General features: G+C 40.2%; 1 protein-coding gene across 1 annotated transcript; it reads left to right on the forward strand.

Moving 5' to 3' along the window:
* The first annotated feature begins 590 nt into the window (after nucleotides 1-590).
* si:ch73-252i11.1 (uncharacterized protein LOC553517 homolog) lies at nucleotides 591-16,177 on the forward strand. The gene is made up of 12 exons (XM_041255363.1): nucleotides 591-1,349; nucleotides 5,508-5,643; nucleotides 6,192-6,462; nucleotides 7,543-7,593; nucleotides 9,127-9,253; nucleotides 10,335-10,500; nucleotides 10,934-11,054; nucleotides 11,462-11,558; nucleotides 12,827-12,917; nucleotides 13,979-14,109; nucleotides 14,617-14,768; nucleotides 15,095-16,177. The coding sequence occupies exons 1-12, from the start codon at nucleotides 1,063-1,065 to the stop codon at nucleotides 15,553-15,555; spliced, it is 2,091 nt and encodes a 696-aa protein (XP_041111297.1). The 5' UTR covers nucleotides 591-1,062; the 3' UTR covers nucleotides 15,556-16,177.
* Nucleotides 16,178-16,945: the final 768 nt, after the last annotated feature.

A 16,945-nucleotide genomic window follows, 5' to 3' on the forward strand; every position in this document is an offset into this window, starting at 1 on the left:
TAGAAGTATATCTAGGCATTAAGTAGGCCAAACAGGTTGATACAATTAACTTATGTCATTCTATCGCTCTTGAAGTTAACCCTTTTATGGCCAGTGTAAATGTTTCCAAGTGAGAACAACTATACAGTCAATAGCTGAGGGGCACATTTTTACACATTAATTACTTGTACTTTGCACAACACTGTCTGTTATCTCTCACTAGATGTAATCATTAGTATTTTATAATGTATTATTATTATTATACTTGCATAGTCCAACTGTTGAGTTGTGGAAGGGCACTGGACTCTTAAAACCCATAAGAGAAGGAGCTGACATAGGCCTTTATTGTTTTTTGGGGGTTTTTTTTGCGTGTGATAGGTGAATAGAATAAGTTGAATTCCGTCTTCTACTAAATTATATTTTAGTTGAAAGGTTCTGGAAAGCAGCTCTCTCTCTCTCTCCGATCACAGTGTTAAATGCCTCCAAGCGTTCCCACTCGTGTGACGTCATATTCCTCTGACAGACAAGGACCAATCAAAGACGCGAAACTGTTATGCGGTTCCATCCCAAAAACCCCAATACGTCTTGCAGGAAAACCCTTCTCCAAAAAACCGAGTCTGAGTCATACTTCGAGGTCGAGGTGTCTGGGCAAGCGCAGCACGCAAAGTATGAAGACATAACACATACAAAACTTAGCAAACCTTGAACCATTATATATTTACTGAATTGTAAATTACTGTTGCAGCCTAATAAAATAAAAAAAAAACAACTTGTACAGATTTCGAAACGACACACTACACTGCTGGGTTAATAGTATTTTCTATCGTCTTATTTACCCCGATTTGATTCTCGCATAACGCAGTTGGATAAAAAGCCCGCACCACGAGTGAATGATGTATCTATCGAGTGAGCCACACAGCTGAGGGAGGCAATTCCGCATGACATTTGAGACAGTGCGTAAGTTTCAGTTTCGTTTCATCAGAAAAAAGGTTCGTGTTTACTCAATAAGAGCAGGGTGACCAAGGGCGGTACTGCTAGCAATCACATTGTTTCGAACGTACCCTTTAACAGGTTTGCCTAAAAATGTCTGCATCCACTGTTACGAAAATTCTGTGTTCCAATAACGGGGCTCTGGAATACAACGAATTAGTCGCCAATATCGGGTCTGGTGGTATCTTTGGTTCAAACAGTGTTTTGGAACAAACTTTGCAAGACCGGCAGAAGTTCGCAGTTGTTCAAGTCAACGGTACCAACAAAGTCATTGCTAAAACCTCTGTCAGGCTTTGTAAAGCAAAGGAATGCGAGAACTGTAATAATCTGCATCTGTGCAAATTCTATCTGTTTGGGGAGTGCCAATATAACAGGGGCAGGTAGGTGACATTTTGTTTACCAGCATGACCCAAAATGGATACAATATATCGCCATGCATAGTAAATAATAAATATCTAAAGAGCTTGGATTGGGTTTTTTGTGTGTAATTTTAAATGCACCCGTTTGGATGCATTTAAAGGTCAGTGATCATGATATTTCGTTTTTTTTTTTTTTTTTTTTTTTTTTTTTTTTTTTTTTTTTTTTTAATAAATAGCTTCAAATTTGACAGTGGAACAAAACGCTACCCTATTCTAAAATGTTTCAATAGAACTTCATTTAGCCGAGTTACAAAAAATGTTTTTAACAGTAAAGTTCTCAAGTCAGCTGTCCTAAATTAATTTATCAGCTGTAAATTGTGTCTGTGATTTTACATGCTGGGTGCCCAGGCCCAAGAAGAGACCACAGGAATGGTAATAAGACTCCTATTGCATGGCAGTCTCATCCATTCCAGGTTTTACTGCCAGCTTGATTAGCCACATAAGGTAAATAAAAAGCTCAGGCTCTATTTACAAAGCTTCTTAATTTAATAGTCATAAATACATTAATTGTGTTTTCTTTACTTATACATATTAACCAGTCTTCCTTTAGAACTCTGTGTAATTATTAGTCAGAAAGTAGGCCACTTTGTTTGCATTTGGTGGAGATAATTTTAACTGTGTCACTTCCTGCTCCTTTGAACCCAGCTTGCGTGTCAGCCACTGTGTTATCCAGACAAGCAGGCAGCTGATTAAGCCCTTCTCACAGAGATTACAGTGCATTCAGAAAGAATAGCAATACCTTGTTGGAAATTCCAGCAACTGCTGGGGGCTGGTAACAATCTGTTAGGAAAAACCCCAAGCAACATTTACAGCAAATATATTAATTTAAGAGTGTGCAGCTATGACTAAAAGTTTTGCACCGTCAAGAACTTTAGGATTGAGACGTCTTGTGTTTCTTTTTTGTAAAACAAAAAAACAACAACAACAAAATCTATATGACCGTAAGTTAGATATTTTATTTGCCATCATGTAATCAAATAAACCGCAAAATGATATTGTAAAAGTCTATTGAAAGCCGTAATAGTAGTACAGTATCTCATGTTAGATTTTGAAATGTTACAGTTTTCTATTTTTGTATAAGGAAAACTACAACACTGTATGTAATTCAATATGTTAATGTAATATTATTCAGTAGGTTTCATTGGACTTTATGAAGCAAAAATAGTTAAGTTTATAGGTGATGCAATGCTTTTGGCCATAGCTGCAAGCAACAAAGAGTTGACTGTAGAATATTACCTGAAAGGGATTCTTATTTAATCTTTCAATGGACTAGGTTAACCATCTCTCTTACCCAGCATCAAGTCTCCTGAACCAGCACGGCCAGCTCTGACCAGCGCTGGCCAACATTGACTAGCCCTCACCATCCCTGAGCAGCTCTGACTAGCTCTGTCCAACCCAGCCCATCTCTGCCCAGCTCTGAGCAACCCTGATCAACTTTGCCCAGCCCTGACCTGCTTGGACTAACCCTGCCCAGCCCTGACCAGCTTTGCCTAGCCCTGACCAGCTCTGCACAGCCCTGACCAGCTCTGCACAGCCCTGACCAGCGCTGCACAGCCCTGACCAGCGCTGCACAGCCCTGACCAGCGCTGCACAGCCCTGACCAGCGCTGCACAGCCCTGACCAGCGCTGCACAGCCCTGACCAGCTCTGCACAGCCCTGACCAGCTCTGCACAGCCCTGACCAGCTCTGCACAGCTCTGACCAGCTCTGCACAGCCCTGACCAGCTCTGCACAGCCCTGACCAGCTCTGCACAGCCCTGACCAGCGCTGCACAGCCCTGACCAGCGCTGCACAGCCCTGACCAGCTCTGCACAGCCCTGACCAGCGCTGCACAGCCCTGACTAGCGCTGCACAGCCCTGACTAGCTCTGCACAGCCCTGACCAGCTCTGCACAGCCCTCTCCAGCTCTGTGCAGCCCTGACCAGCTCTGCCCAGCCCTGACCAGCGCTGCACAGCCCTGACCAGCGCTGCACAGCCCTGACCAGCTCTGCACAGCCCTGACCAGCTCTGCACAGCCCTGACCAGCTCTGCACAGCCCTGACCAGCTCTGCACAGCTCTGTTCAGCACTGTGCAGCCCTGAGCATCTCTGCACAGCTCTGAGCAGCTCTTCAAGGTCCTGACCAGCTCTGTCCAGCTCTGCGCAGCTCTGAGCAGCTCTGCACAGCTCTGAGCAGCTCTTCAAGGTCCTAACCAGCTCTGCACAGCTCTGTCCAGCACTGTGCAGTCCTGAGCAGCTCCGCACAGCTCTGAGCAGCTCTTCAAGGTCTTAACCAGCTCTGCACAGCCCTGACCAGAGACCAGCTCCGAGCAGCCCTGCCCAGTGCTGACAAGCTGACCAGCATACAGTTAGGATTGTGTACACTAGATGAAGGAAGCATGCGGATATTACCCAGAGGGAATATCTCTCAACCTTGTATTGCTAGACCAAGATCCATGTGCTGTAAAAAAAAATACTTTATTATTGTTTAGTTTTAGTCATTAGTCAAGTCCCTATGACATTGAGATATAATGGGGTACAAAGCTTTTTATTTGTTTATTTATTCCCTGTTGAATTGTGTTGTGCAACACTTTACTTTTTTTAGTAATGTAAAAGTAACTTTTATTAAACTAACAAAGCTTTCAAGTTATGTTACCCAACATTTTAGCATGGTCACGTCCTTGTGTTTTGTTTTAAATCTAGGATGTAGTAAAGGAAAAAAAAACATAAAAAAAAAACCAAACAGAACATTTGGGACAACTAAAATAATGACGACCCTGCCTTTTTAAATCAGAGTGCCTTTTAAAAGACCCTTGTAAAAGTTTACCACAGTATGTTTGCATTATATGTTTGCACTGTAGCCATGCTTTTCCACATGGTTACACTCTGCATATACCATAGTTTAGCCTGGTTTGCCATGTTTATTAATACGCTTTACTATACCTCTCTGTGCTTTGCAATGCTTACCTATGCTTTACCATGCTTTCATTGTGCTTTATTACACTTTGATGTGCTTTTACTATTGCAAAAGTTTATAAGCATTAGTTTAGCATAATTTGTTTTTAATATGCTTTAACATACCTCTCTGTGCTTTACAATTCTTACCTATGCTTTACCATGCTTTGACTATGCTGTATTACACTTTGCTGTGCTTTTATTATGGAAAATTAGTCAGCAGCGAGTCAGAGCCTGGTATAGACACCCGATTGGCTGAGCTGTCCAAGGCTGTATCTTGTAAGATTTCAGTCCCTTTTATGGTAGCTTGGGTGGTCTTGAAAGTCATTTTAATAGTGCATGGTAATGCATTAATAGAAAGCCTATGCTCTTGGCCAAGGTTTGTATGTTAGAGTTTGTTTAGTTTTCAATTAACTTTAAACCTAGCTTATGATATAAACCACATAGTATTTGACATGTAAACTGCTTATTTGACCACAAAACAAACAAAAACATGCCCTAATACTTAACCTTTTCTGCAGATTTGTGAAATTATGCATTATTTAGCAGTGGTTGTCTGGAGGTTTCATATAGCTGTTTGCCACTTCCATTTATCATGGAATTAAAAAAACTACAATATTACACACCAAAAGGTGCAGTACACTACATGGCACAGTAAACATTTGCAAAGATGCATTCTTTGTGTTGGTTCATGTCCTTGGGTGAAAGTATAATAACCTGAGTAGAAGACTAGGTGTGTCCAGGTACTGCAGGTATGTAGTAATGTTCCCTTTAAAATGTCCGGCAGATGGAAGCATGGCATTATGTGGAACCATTCCAAATGAGTACTGGAACAGACATGCTGGACAAGCCCAGCTTGGAATGGAGAGGGGGAAACTGACCATCTTTGTGTTTGATACAGTCATTTATAAATTCTGTTTTAGGAACAAAGAGATACTGTGTAGAAAAAACCACTGCGCACATGACATCCCAAAAAAATAACGCACATTCTACAGCACAGAAGAGTGCTTCTCTGTTTTTGATAGGGTGCAGGGTTGATTATTTACAATGGTATAATTAATACGTAAAAGAATATTTAAAAATGTGTTTTTTTTTTGTTTTTTTTTTGAAGTATTACTTTAACATGATAAACCCGCTCAGGGCAACATTTCATACAAAACTGAAACAGAGTTTTTTCCTGATTGCAGACGAAGATGCCGCTTCTGCCATGACTTGACCACGCAGCACAATGCTCAAGTCCTGAGAGACCACGACCTCCAGGATCTGGACAGGAAGGAACTCTGCCTGCTCCTGCTTCAGAACGACCAAACGCTGTTGCCACCGGTAACGTCTTCCCAAACTATAAGACTACCAGTCCAGTGAAACCAGTACAGGGACCAGCAAAGTTCGGCCCTACTTTCTTGTATCAAATTAATACCATACACAACAGTTTCATCTATTCCAAGTTTTATATAGGCTCAGGTTTGTATTATTATGCAATGGGAGTCTTATTTCCATCCCTGGGATGCATAATAAAAGTTTGATTAAGCACAGTGGATAGGTAACCTGCTTAGGTGTGTCTTATTACATTCAAAGCAAAGATACTACCGTGAAGACCAAGAAGCTTTCAAAACAACTCTGGGATAAATTTGTGGAAAGGCACAGATCAGGGGAGGGGTATAAAAAGGTTTCAAAGGCATTGAATATCCCTTGGAGCACAGTCAAGTTGATCATTAAGAAGTGGAAGGTATACTCCTCCCAGAATCTGCTTAGAGCAGGCCATTGGTAGATATTATTTATTTTATAAAGATTATTTATTGTTTTAGTTTATCTATTACACATTACTATGCAAGGGTGAACCAGGTCCAGTTTTGACTCCCATTCTCCTGCAGGTGTGTTTTTCGTTCAACAGAGGCAGTGGTCAGTATGGCTCCTGTCCCGACCAGGCAAGCTGCACCCGGCTGCATGTCTGTGAACAGTTCATCAGGGGGCATTGCAGACAGGGGGCCTTGTGCAGCAGGTCCCACAGCTTCCATGACCCCGCCATGCTGAGAATCCTGATGGACCGGGGGCTAACCGAAGAGCTGATCAGCACTCTGTCGTCGGTCTATCTGAACATCCTCAACTTGAAGAACACCAGCTCGGCTGCCAGTGATCACCAGGGTGAGAAGGAAGAGACACAGATCTGCACTGTGCTTGAAGGGTTCATTCAGCAAGGCCATTCGCACCAGTCCATTCCTATTCGGCCCTATAAACAAACCTAACTTGGGAGTTATTTAAATACTTTTTTTATGAACTATATGAAGTTAGCAAGCTGTTATGGACTGTCTTTGGTTTCTTTTTAAAAAGTAAAACATTTGATTATTTAAAACAAGGTGAGAAAAAACATTTTAAAATGGTTTATATAAGTTAAAGCCCCTTGAATTTGGACCTGTCAAGGGGGATTGTGGGTATCGTCTGACAAACATGAGAGACACAGGAACTTTGAAATGCCACTCAGGAACACATGATTTATTTACAAATATTTACAGTTACAAAAATAGGTTGCTGCCATTATGATACTATCAATAGTAACAAAATAATAACAAATACTAAATAAAACACAGTGGGGAAAACAGAGCTACCATATAAAAGTGCTCCCACTGTAAAGTGAGGTCCTGCTTTAGGAACCAAACACCCTCTTTTGTGAGGTGTGAAATCTGCTAGCTAAATACTACACTGCTGTATGAGCGGGTTGCCCAGGTCACACATGCGGTGGTCACTTGTTTTCACTCATCTAAGAGTTGCCAAGATGTTTCTGGAACAAAGCTGCCTTTCGTACTGTGCTCAGCATAGGGGGGGAGGTCTGGGAAGCCAGTGATGGGACGCTTTCCCTGTTACAGGCCCAATAAAGAAAAATTGAATAAAAACAATTTGGTAATGCTTTTAAATTGACCCTCTGTGCTGTTAGTTTTGTTCTTATAGCATGCAGTGTTGCTAATTTCCCTTTGGGACAAAGACCTTGAAAAATTGGTCATTGTATTGGTTTTCATCCAGAGAAATTGTCATTTTCTTAGCTAATGTGCAGTTTCTGTAGTATTACTTTAATGAACCTAGTTATAGTGCTACCCTTGCTAAAGCACCACTGTGGGCACCTTTCACATGACGTACTTGCCAATGCAATGAAGGAGGGCTGTATTAGCATACCTGCCTGGAGAATGATGCTTTATAAATAAAGGAATGTATATCTTTTTTTTTCTACAGATAAAACTGAGATATGCATCTACTTTGTCAAGAAAGACTGCAAACATGGAGGTAAGAAGTATGTTCACCACTTAATACAAACTTAATGCCTTCTTTTAAATAATGTTTACATAACAAGCTTAACAGGACAAATGTTCATAAAAACTAGATCTCTTATTTTCAGTGAGGTGGTTTCAGCACATACACTTAGACATTGTGTAAAAAAGTGTTTATATATATATATATATACTGTATGTATGTGTGTGTGTGTGTGTGTGTGTGTGTGTGTGTGTGTGTGGTATATATATATATATATATATATATATATATATATATATATACACACACACGCAATACAGTGCTGTGCAAAAGTCTTAGACATGTTGCATTTTTCTACTCTGATGCATTATGAGCATCAACAATTTACTCAAAGCATCCACTAGTGTTTTCTACTATTATAACAACCTTGACTTGTATAAAGAAGGAAAAACATTGAGTGAAATAGCTTGCATCACTTTATTATCAAGGTGTGGTATCCAAAGCACAACCAACAACTACATAGAAACATCATCTGTAATTGAGAAACCCAGGATGGGAAGACCCACAAAGCTGTCTAACAGGGATGAGCAATACTTGAAGATAAGATCCTTAAGGAATAAAAAGATGACAAGGGTTGAGTTGACAACAGAACTGGTAGAAGGCACAGCTGTTGTTGTCCATCCATCCATCTGTCTGTCTGTCAATACAGACAGACTGGAACAGATGCCTTCATACTGTAGCTTGTGCTGAAGTATGTTCAGACAAGGTTTTATCTCAACTGAACAAGTGCTTCGTACAGACACAGACACAGACAGACGACAGCTGTGCCTTCTGCCAGTTCTGTTGTCAATTCAACCCTTGTCATCTTTCTATTCCTTAAGGATATTATCTTCAAGTATTGCTCACCCTTGTTAGACAGCTTTGTGGGTCTTCCAGTCCTGTTTTTTGTCAATTTCAGATGATGTTTCTCTGTACTTGTTGATTATGCTTCGGATACCACACCTTGAAAATCGAAAGATGCAAGCTATTTCACTCAATGTTTGTCCTTCTTTATGGGGGTCAAGGTTGTTCAGTGTGTTGATTTAACTATCCCAGTTATTAAGTGTTACACTGAAGGAGGCACCTGGCGAAACACATGTTTACCTGGCTTAGTTTTCCTGCTTTTACCTTAAGACTCAGAGTCTGAGAGGTTATGGATAATGTAAAATAAAAACAATTACAACCTTCTATGTCTAGCTTAGATGCTTTTAGATTCAATTTCTTCATGTGTTAAAGTGTGTACGCTTTTTCTGGAATTTCCTGTTATAAGTATTGAATTTAAACTGCTTTGTTTAGCTCTTACAATGGTTTAGTCCTTACAGTTGTTTTATAGAGTTTAATTTAACCCATTACAGTTGGTTTTATACAGTTTAGTTTAACCCTTGCAATTGGTTTATACAGTTTAGTGTAGCTGATGCAATTGGTTTATACAATTGTGTGTAGCTGTTTCAATTGGTTTATACAGTTTAGTGTAGCTGTTGCAATTGGTTTATAACGTTTGACATGTCATTTGGCCTCTCTTTGTAGGCCGGTGTTTCAAGGCCCATTTCAACATGCCCTACAAGTGGGAGGTGTGGACGGGGCTGAGCTGGTCAGCTCTGCCCAACAATGAAGAGATTGAAAAGGAGTTCTGTGACCCAGCCAACACATGCAGGTATGTTCTGGGAGACCCCAGCATCAGTGCACCAGTGCTGGGGGCTGAATTTCTAGTATTGTATTTCTCTCTTGCTTTGTGCAGGATCGAAATCATTTAAATCTACTTGCACAAGATATGCTAAGAGTAACAGTATTTAGACCCACACCTGGAATACTGTGTCCAGTTTTGGTCACCTCACTGCAAACAAAGACGTTATTGCACTTGAGAAGGTATAGATAAGGGCATCCAAGGTAATCTCAGGACTCTGAGGAAATGTTGAAATAATTAAATCTCTGAAAATGGAAGGAAACAAGGGGACTTGACTAAAGTCTATGAAACCCTAAACTGTCAATGTAACAGGATAGTGTCAATAATGAGATTGAGCCAAGAAAGCTACAATTTAAAGTGCTAGTTTATTAAGCAAGCAAAATACTGGAACAAACAAATAAAGGCATGGAGGCCAAAATAAATGCTGGGCAGTCATCTTCACTGACCGATTAGAGTATCCACAGCCCAGCACTGTTTAACACAGGTTCCACTCTCCTACACACCAATCTCAAACAAAGGATTTGTGGCTGGTGCCTAATTAACCATTAATCATTCAATTAAGGCTCCAGCCACATTCTCACATGTATTTATGGCAGGGAAGATTTTAACCCCCTCCCTGTCAACCCTATATTTCCAGCACATACACATACACAATTTACATTTAAGGCTTTTGCCCTGCCACAGTCTAGATAATGTTAACCTAAGACACTACTTCAGGTTTAGCACAGAGAGAACAAGAGGGCATAAGTGGAAGCGGAGTAAAAGTACTTTTAGAACGGAAGGGAGGAAGCACTTTTTTTTTACACAGATGCATGGAATAGCCTTCCAGGTGACATAGTAGGATCTAAAACATTGGGAACATTTAGATTCTGTCTTATTAAATTAAAATCACCCTAGAATGGCCTTTTCCCATTCCCAAACTTTTCTTATGTGTCTTTCTTCTCATCCTTGCATAAGATTATTCGACCTTGACAAGTTTTGTAATGCAGGGAATATTCCAAGCCTGGTGTCTAATCAGACCAGTACAGTAAACTCTCTATTGATACTGCAGCAGCGGCAAACCGCCTGTAGACTTCCTGACAATGACCCAGGGAACAGCTAAAGTGCGGCGCCTCTCCACTATCTCCTCCGTCACCAGACCTGACTTCATCCTGACCACAACCTGGACCTGGTACTGGCAGGATGAGTTTGCACAGTGGATGGAATACGCAGCCTCAGTAAGTTCCAAACATGAACATTCTGGAACAGGTGCCTACTTTTGTGGCATCGGAAGCACAGAGGCATCCCCTATATCACGGTCGAGTAACACATGCTAATGCAATGTTTTAACGAATCTGAACTGATGTATGCTGGTTGTCCATTGCTGTACCATGTAGCCATATATGATTTCCCCACAATCCTTATAAAAGCTTTCCCCTGCATTTTTGCATGATATTCTTTGTTTTTTCCCATGGTTATACTATGCATTTGCCCTAGTTTACATTGGTTTGCCATGTTTATTAATATACTTTACTACACTTTGCTGGTGTTTACAAATCTTACCCATGCTTTCACTTTGTATTAACTTCTATACAAGTATTCCGCTCCCTTTAAAAATAAAGCAATGCATCTGACTGGGAGCATAATTCAAGTTTGCTTTTCAATCGATAGAGTGACGTTCACCATGCTTCATCCGTCACAAGTGAAGACCTGGAGAAGAAATACCTGGAAGACAGCAGCTCAGTGCTTCAGTTCACAGCAGGCCATCAGGAGTATGTGATCTATTTTAAAGGTAATTTAACAACTCTGTAAAGCATTCTAACCCCTGCAGTACAAGGGAGAAATGTAATTGTGCCTGAAAGTGAATGAACAGCCACTGTACACCACTCGATTTGTAATGATTACCTCCATGACACAGTTGAAAAACACTGTGGTGTTTGGCCAATAGCCCTGAAAATAACGCATCAAGGAAACTGTGATTTGTGTTTAGTTGACAAGCCCTGATCATGGTGTGACCCAGACATGGGTTTGGGTTAGCTGATCTACCAATGGAATGACCTGATGTGTCACATTGGCATGTGTCGGTATTCAGACTACAGTGTTTTTTATATCGGCTGTAGTCTGTTTGAGGGCTATCAGAGGTGCAGTAGTGTTTTTTTTATTTTATTTATTTTTAACAGCATTTATGTTGTTTTTCAGACATGATCCAGGTGAACAAACGGTATAAGACCGTGAAACATGTCCGAAGGCGACCAGTGTTTGTCTCCAAAAGCGATGCAGAGGCTAGAAAGAAATGGTAACGAGGAACAGCAAAACTTATTTAGAGTACATTGAGAATATTATTGATTTCCAATGTGTTCATTGCGTGGGCAGTTTGTCAATTTGTCTTATGAGCAATAATTATATACCGAGCATCAAAAGAAACCTAGAGCAGATAGAGTATCTGCCATGTGTACAAATTCATGTGGTCACTGTGTGCAACTATTCAGCAACAACAAGAGGAAAGCAGAATGATCTCAGTGACTTCCCAAGGGGTGTGATAATGGGTGCTGTGCAACCAGCTCATTGAATAGTCAACGTATAAATAGTTGAACAGGTCAAGTGATGGCCACTTTATCCACTACATGATTTATTACTTTTTTTTTTTTTAATGCCTGGTGCTCTATTTATGAATGTACTGTTTCGTAACATTTTACTGTTTGTGTGATAAACTTTAAAACTGTTTGGAACTTTTTAAACCTGTTTATTAATGTTCTAAAATGTAACTTCTTTGTTTAGTGGTTTTCAACCTCAACTGTTCTCCATCGATCTGCATTTTACAATTACATGACGTGACGTGCCAAGCGATTAGTCAACTACCAGTGTCTGAGGTCGACTGTTACTTTGCTATTTGACTAGTCGACAATTCTGTGCTACCTCTAGTAGCTATTGAGGCCATTCACTAATGGGCCAGTCAATATGGTCACGCTATAGAGTTTTACAAACACCAGTTGATTTACAGCAAGACTAGGGGTGAAGATTGTTTTGCCAATTTTTCCTGCCTCGGACCCCTTACTTGCTAAATAACCTGGAATAGATCAGTGACTCCTCTTTCAAAATATGCTAAGAATTTTAATGAGCACTTCTCCTCAAATTCAGTATGATTCATTTAGTAACAATGCTGAATGACTGGGTGGAGCATTTGTTCTCTGTTTACCCAAAACATGATTTTCCAGAGTGGTGACTTCCAAGACTGGTTCAATATTCAATGTAGTGTTGTCCTTGGCAGTCCTTAGCCGGATAAATCATTAAAATATTCTGCGATTTTTAAATAGGAGATTATCTCTTCTGAGATACCAGGCTATTTACTAAGGGGTCTGAGTGAGGAAAACTGGGCACTAGTTTCCAAACTTTTGAACACTATTGTATATGTAGTAGGGGTGTAACAATTAATTAGTACACTACCCTGTGCATATGGGGAGGATGTAGGTCATTCCTGAAATTCCTCTGGTTTAGTATACTCAGCTATGGAGAAGGATATATATATATTTTACTGACATTATCTTTTTTTATTATTATTTCTAGCAAAAATGGACCCAATAGGTCGTTTACTCCCAATTTCAAAGCTGTTCCGACCTACTGGGATAAATCTCAGTTGCCTGAGACAGGATACAAGGTAAAGGATTTGAACTCTTCAATAAACAGCCTTTTGTCTTGGGAGCCACGTGTCTGCTGCCTGCTGATAAACTGGTCATGAGGTTCTGTTCCACATGCTGGAGTCTCCTTTTCTGAACCTGAAATGAATCAAGCTGTGGTCCTTCTTGTGGGCTGGTGTATAGACACACTTTACATAAAATAAAAATCCAGTGAATCAGGTTTATAGATTGTATGATGTCAGTATTAAAAGATCCACTGTCTAATTTTTACACCATTTGGGTATAGAGAAAGTAACATTAACTACATACAATAAATAGTGCTGGGACAATATCCTAGTATTCTAACAAAACCCTCCTTAAAATGAATTGAGGCAAACCCTGTTCATACTGCATTCATTTATATAACAGCAATTCTAAGATACCCTGCAAAAATAATGAAATAAATAACACACATTATACTGTACAAACAAGTGTTTACCCTGCTTTCTTTATCAGGTGATGGGTTGCCACTGGCTTTATTTTACTCCCGATCAGACTTTTTTGTAGTACAAATTATACTTCAGCATTCCAACTATTTAAAAACAAAAGAGTATTCAAATATCTGTTTAAATTTTGAAGGAATATTCAAACATCAAAAAACATGTTTGTCCCAGCACTATAAAAAAGAAATACACTAAAATGAGGTTTGTCAGTCTGGCTTATAAATTGCACGAAAGCGGTATTCAGACCTAACACTGTTTAAGGTCATATAGGTACATGAAATGGTAACAGTTGATTTTTTGTGGTATTGGCACATGTGGGTGCCTAAATGATTAAAACAGCTAAGCACAGGCCATGCAGATATTTTGCCTATGTTAAAATAACATGCAGATACAATGCGATGTGACGGGGGATGTCTGTCACTGCCGTACTTGTGAATACTTGTTATTTGTACTTGTTATTATTGGTTCCCTTGTGGTGTGGAGAAACCTGAAACCTGAGTGTTTCTGGGACTGTTTTATCTGTTGTTGACGTGATGCTTTACTCCACCATTCCGAGGCCCTGGATTGAAAGTATGATGTACAGTGTAATGTTTTTACAGAGCATTGAGGTGCTGGAGTCTACAGAAGAACATAACAAGGTGAAGAATCTCTTCAAGAAGACCATGTTCGGATTCACCATTAAGAAAATTGAAAGAATCCAAAACAAGTCTCTCTGGGAAATCTTTCAATGGTACGTTGAGGCTCTGCACATTCTGTTTCCACAGTGATAAGTCATGAGGACAGACAATGCAGATGTACAGAGTGGCTATGCACCCTCTAGGTCAATCAATTACTGCCCCTCATGAGGAATCTGTAAATGACGGTGCTGGACTGTTTAGGTGAAATCTACAAACTTGCTTACTATCAGTAATGAAAATGTGGAGTTCTAGTATAAATATTAAAAAAATCATGTCACATTTTTTACATGGTCATTTGTATTTGGAAAGATTAAAACATAATGCCCCCCAAGAAAATAAGCTTCCCTTTTCTGCTTTTTGTTTTGATCAAGTGAAGAGCTTACCCCAGTCACTCTGCATCCATTCATCAGTTCCTACACAGTGGTTTCTAAGGACGAGGTTGCTTGATCTTGGTACAGTATGTTGTGCCATACGGGATGTTTCACTTCACACAAGAAAAAACAAACCTAAAAAGTCTAGTTTTAAATAAGAAGTTCTGCAAAACTTTTTTTTTGTTCCAGGCAAGCGGAGCAGATGAAAAAGCACAATAGAGGGAGGAATGTCAATGAGAAACTGCTGTTCCACGGCACAGACTCTGCTTACGTCGACGCTATCTGCAAGCAGAACTTTGACTGGAGGATCTGTGGGACACACGGAACCGCCTATGGAAAAGGTAATGAGGCTGCCATGCCATACTGAGGGCAGGGCCAGCTCCCTCACTTACACCCAGGAACTCGGGCGGATGTGAGTTACCGACCTCTGGAGGACAAAGGCCAGCCCTGTAGATGTCTGCTTGAGCTCAAGAGGCGCTTGCCCAGCATGGTCTGCCGCAGCGCGATGAGAAGAAACAGACGACTTTGCAATGCCAGATTTGTTTTTAAAGTCATCAACGATGCACATCTCCATTTTACTTTACATTTTATAAAGCATTAGCTGTGATGTCACATAACCTTCAAATTATGCTGTGTATGGTCTATATTAATAATTCTGTTTTCACAGGGAGCTACTTTGCACGGGACGCCAAGTATTCTCACAACTACACCGGCTCTTCTTCTTCCAGAACCATGTTTGTGACCCGGGTTCTGGTGGGCGAGTCAATCAAGGGAAACTCTGCATACCTTCGCCCTCCCTCCAAAGACGGCGGAGACACTAACTTCTACGATAGCTGCGTAGACGATCCCCTCAACCCTTCCATTTACGTGGTGTTTGAGAAACAGCAGGTGTACCCAGAGTATGTTATACAGTACCAGGAAGTCAGTCCGGTACAGGCTGCAACACCTAGTTATGTCATGCAGCCAACGCCAGCTCCACAGCCTCAGCCAGTCTATACATACGTGAACACCCCAAGAGTGTCAGTTCCTCCGGCCACGACTTCATTTACGTCTAAGCCAACTACATACCGCTATTTGCAACCTCCTCCCCCACCTCCAAAACCAAAAGATTCATGCACCATCTCTTAGTCATTTTTCCCTATATGAATTAAAGAAAGAAACAAACCTTTTTGGAGAGCTTTGTATCATCAGGATCTTCGTTGTATCCCTGATATGTTTCCTATTTTGTGTTCCTCATCGTGTTTCTGCATCAAGAATTATTTACCAGCTGACTAACTAATCCAGCAAAAAAAAGTTATTTGACCACTGTGTCTCCTTTTTAAAAGCTGGATTTGTGAATTGAGCTGCTTTGATGCAAACATCTCTAGTGGGGTGTACAGCTGTGCTTTTATTCTCCTGTGTAACTAATTTAAACCACCTTACGGCAGAAGTCCAGCTTTTAGGAGTGTTTTCAGAAGCAGGCCCTCAAGGTTGAAAAAATAGTGAGCCTTGTAAATGCTAAGAAAAAGAGAATTACACAATTAGTAGGATAGTAATTAGAGTCAATGTATGCAGTGTAGTTAATTGGTGATTTGATCACATCCATCAACACAAGGCTCTCGGGCCACCAGCACCCATGTCCTTTACACAGGCATCATTTGTCGGGACTCAGGTTTGCAGTTGTCTGCGTCTGTAGTTTTTTAATTTATTTTTTAAATCACGCAGGTAATACAGCTGCGTTGTGTGAGGTGCAAGCTTTGTAAGGATTGGTTCATACTCCTGTCACAGATGAATGCCATGCGTCAGGCGCAGACCGTTATAAAAGCTGTGTAGCTTCACTCCGACAGCAAGTGCAGCAAATGTTGACATTTTTCAACATTATCCGACTCTATGCGATTTCCGGTTGCAGACGCGTGAGAAAAGGCTCACGTTGCAAGAGTGTGGATGATGTAATTCCACTGTATTGCACCTGTGCTGTAGTAATACTGCTAAGTTTAAGGGTCTACTGGTTGATTTAAATTCTTGGCATAATTATGTTAGTTGATGTTGGGTACTGGCAGTTTATTTTTCAATACCATCACTAAAAAAAAAAAAAAAAAAAACACATAAAAAACCTCCCCTTTCTACTGACTCTCCCTATTCGCTGTTCCCAAAGGGTTGGGAAAAAAAAGAAAATCAATACAAGTAAATGTTCACAAAAAAAAGAGTTGCCCTTGATTTTAAGTTTGATATTAATTATGTTGATGCAGTTTTAAGAACTGTAATGAAAGCAGGACTTCACTTTCCACTTTTCTAGAGTTTTTGTGTCTTGTGGACATGCGATATTGAAGAGCAGGTTGGAATTTTGCTTTTGTGGATTCTATTGCTGGTTTGTTCTTTGTTCTTTTAGAAAAAAAAAAAAAGTTTGTGGCTTTTAGTGTTTTGTTTCTTTATTATTTAAAAAAATTGTCAAAACTTTAATGAATTAAGAAAGGGGAAAAAAAAAATGTGTGTACCATTATATTAAGACTTTGTACTTTATTGGAACACCCCAACATTT

This window comes from Polyodon spathula, chromosome 7 (genome assembly GCF_017654505.1).
Source record: "Polyodon spathula isolate WHYD16114869_AA chromosome 7, ASM1765450v1, whole genome shotgun sequence".
In the NCBI taxonomy this organism is placed as follows: domain Eukaryota; kingdom Metazoa; phylum Chordata; class Actinopteri; order Acipenseriformes; family Polyodontidae; genus Polyodon; species Polyodon spathula.

What these genes read in the sequence shown, in the direction of transcription:
- si:ch73-252i11.1 (XM_041255363.1), top strand. Translation starts at nt 1,063, where the DNA reads ATGTCTGCATCCACTGTTACGAAAATTCTGTGTTCCAATAACGGGGCT. An exon ending in GGCTGCCAGTGATCACCAGG is followed by an intron (nt 6,463 to 7,542) that starts GTGAGAAGGAAG and finishes TTTTTTCTACAG; the next exon opens with ATAAAACTGAGATATGCATC. An exon ending in GGATGGAATACGCAGCCTCA is followed by an intron (nt 10,501 to 10,933) that starts GTAAGTTCCAAA and finishes TTCAATCGATAG; the next exon opens with AGTGACGTTCACCATGCTTC.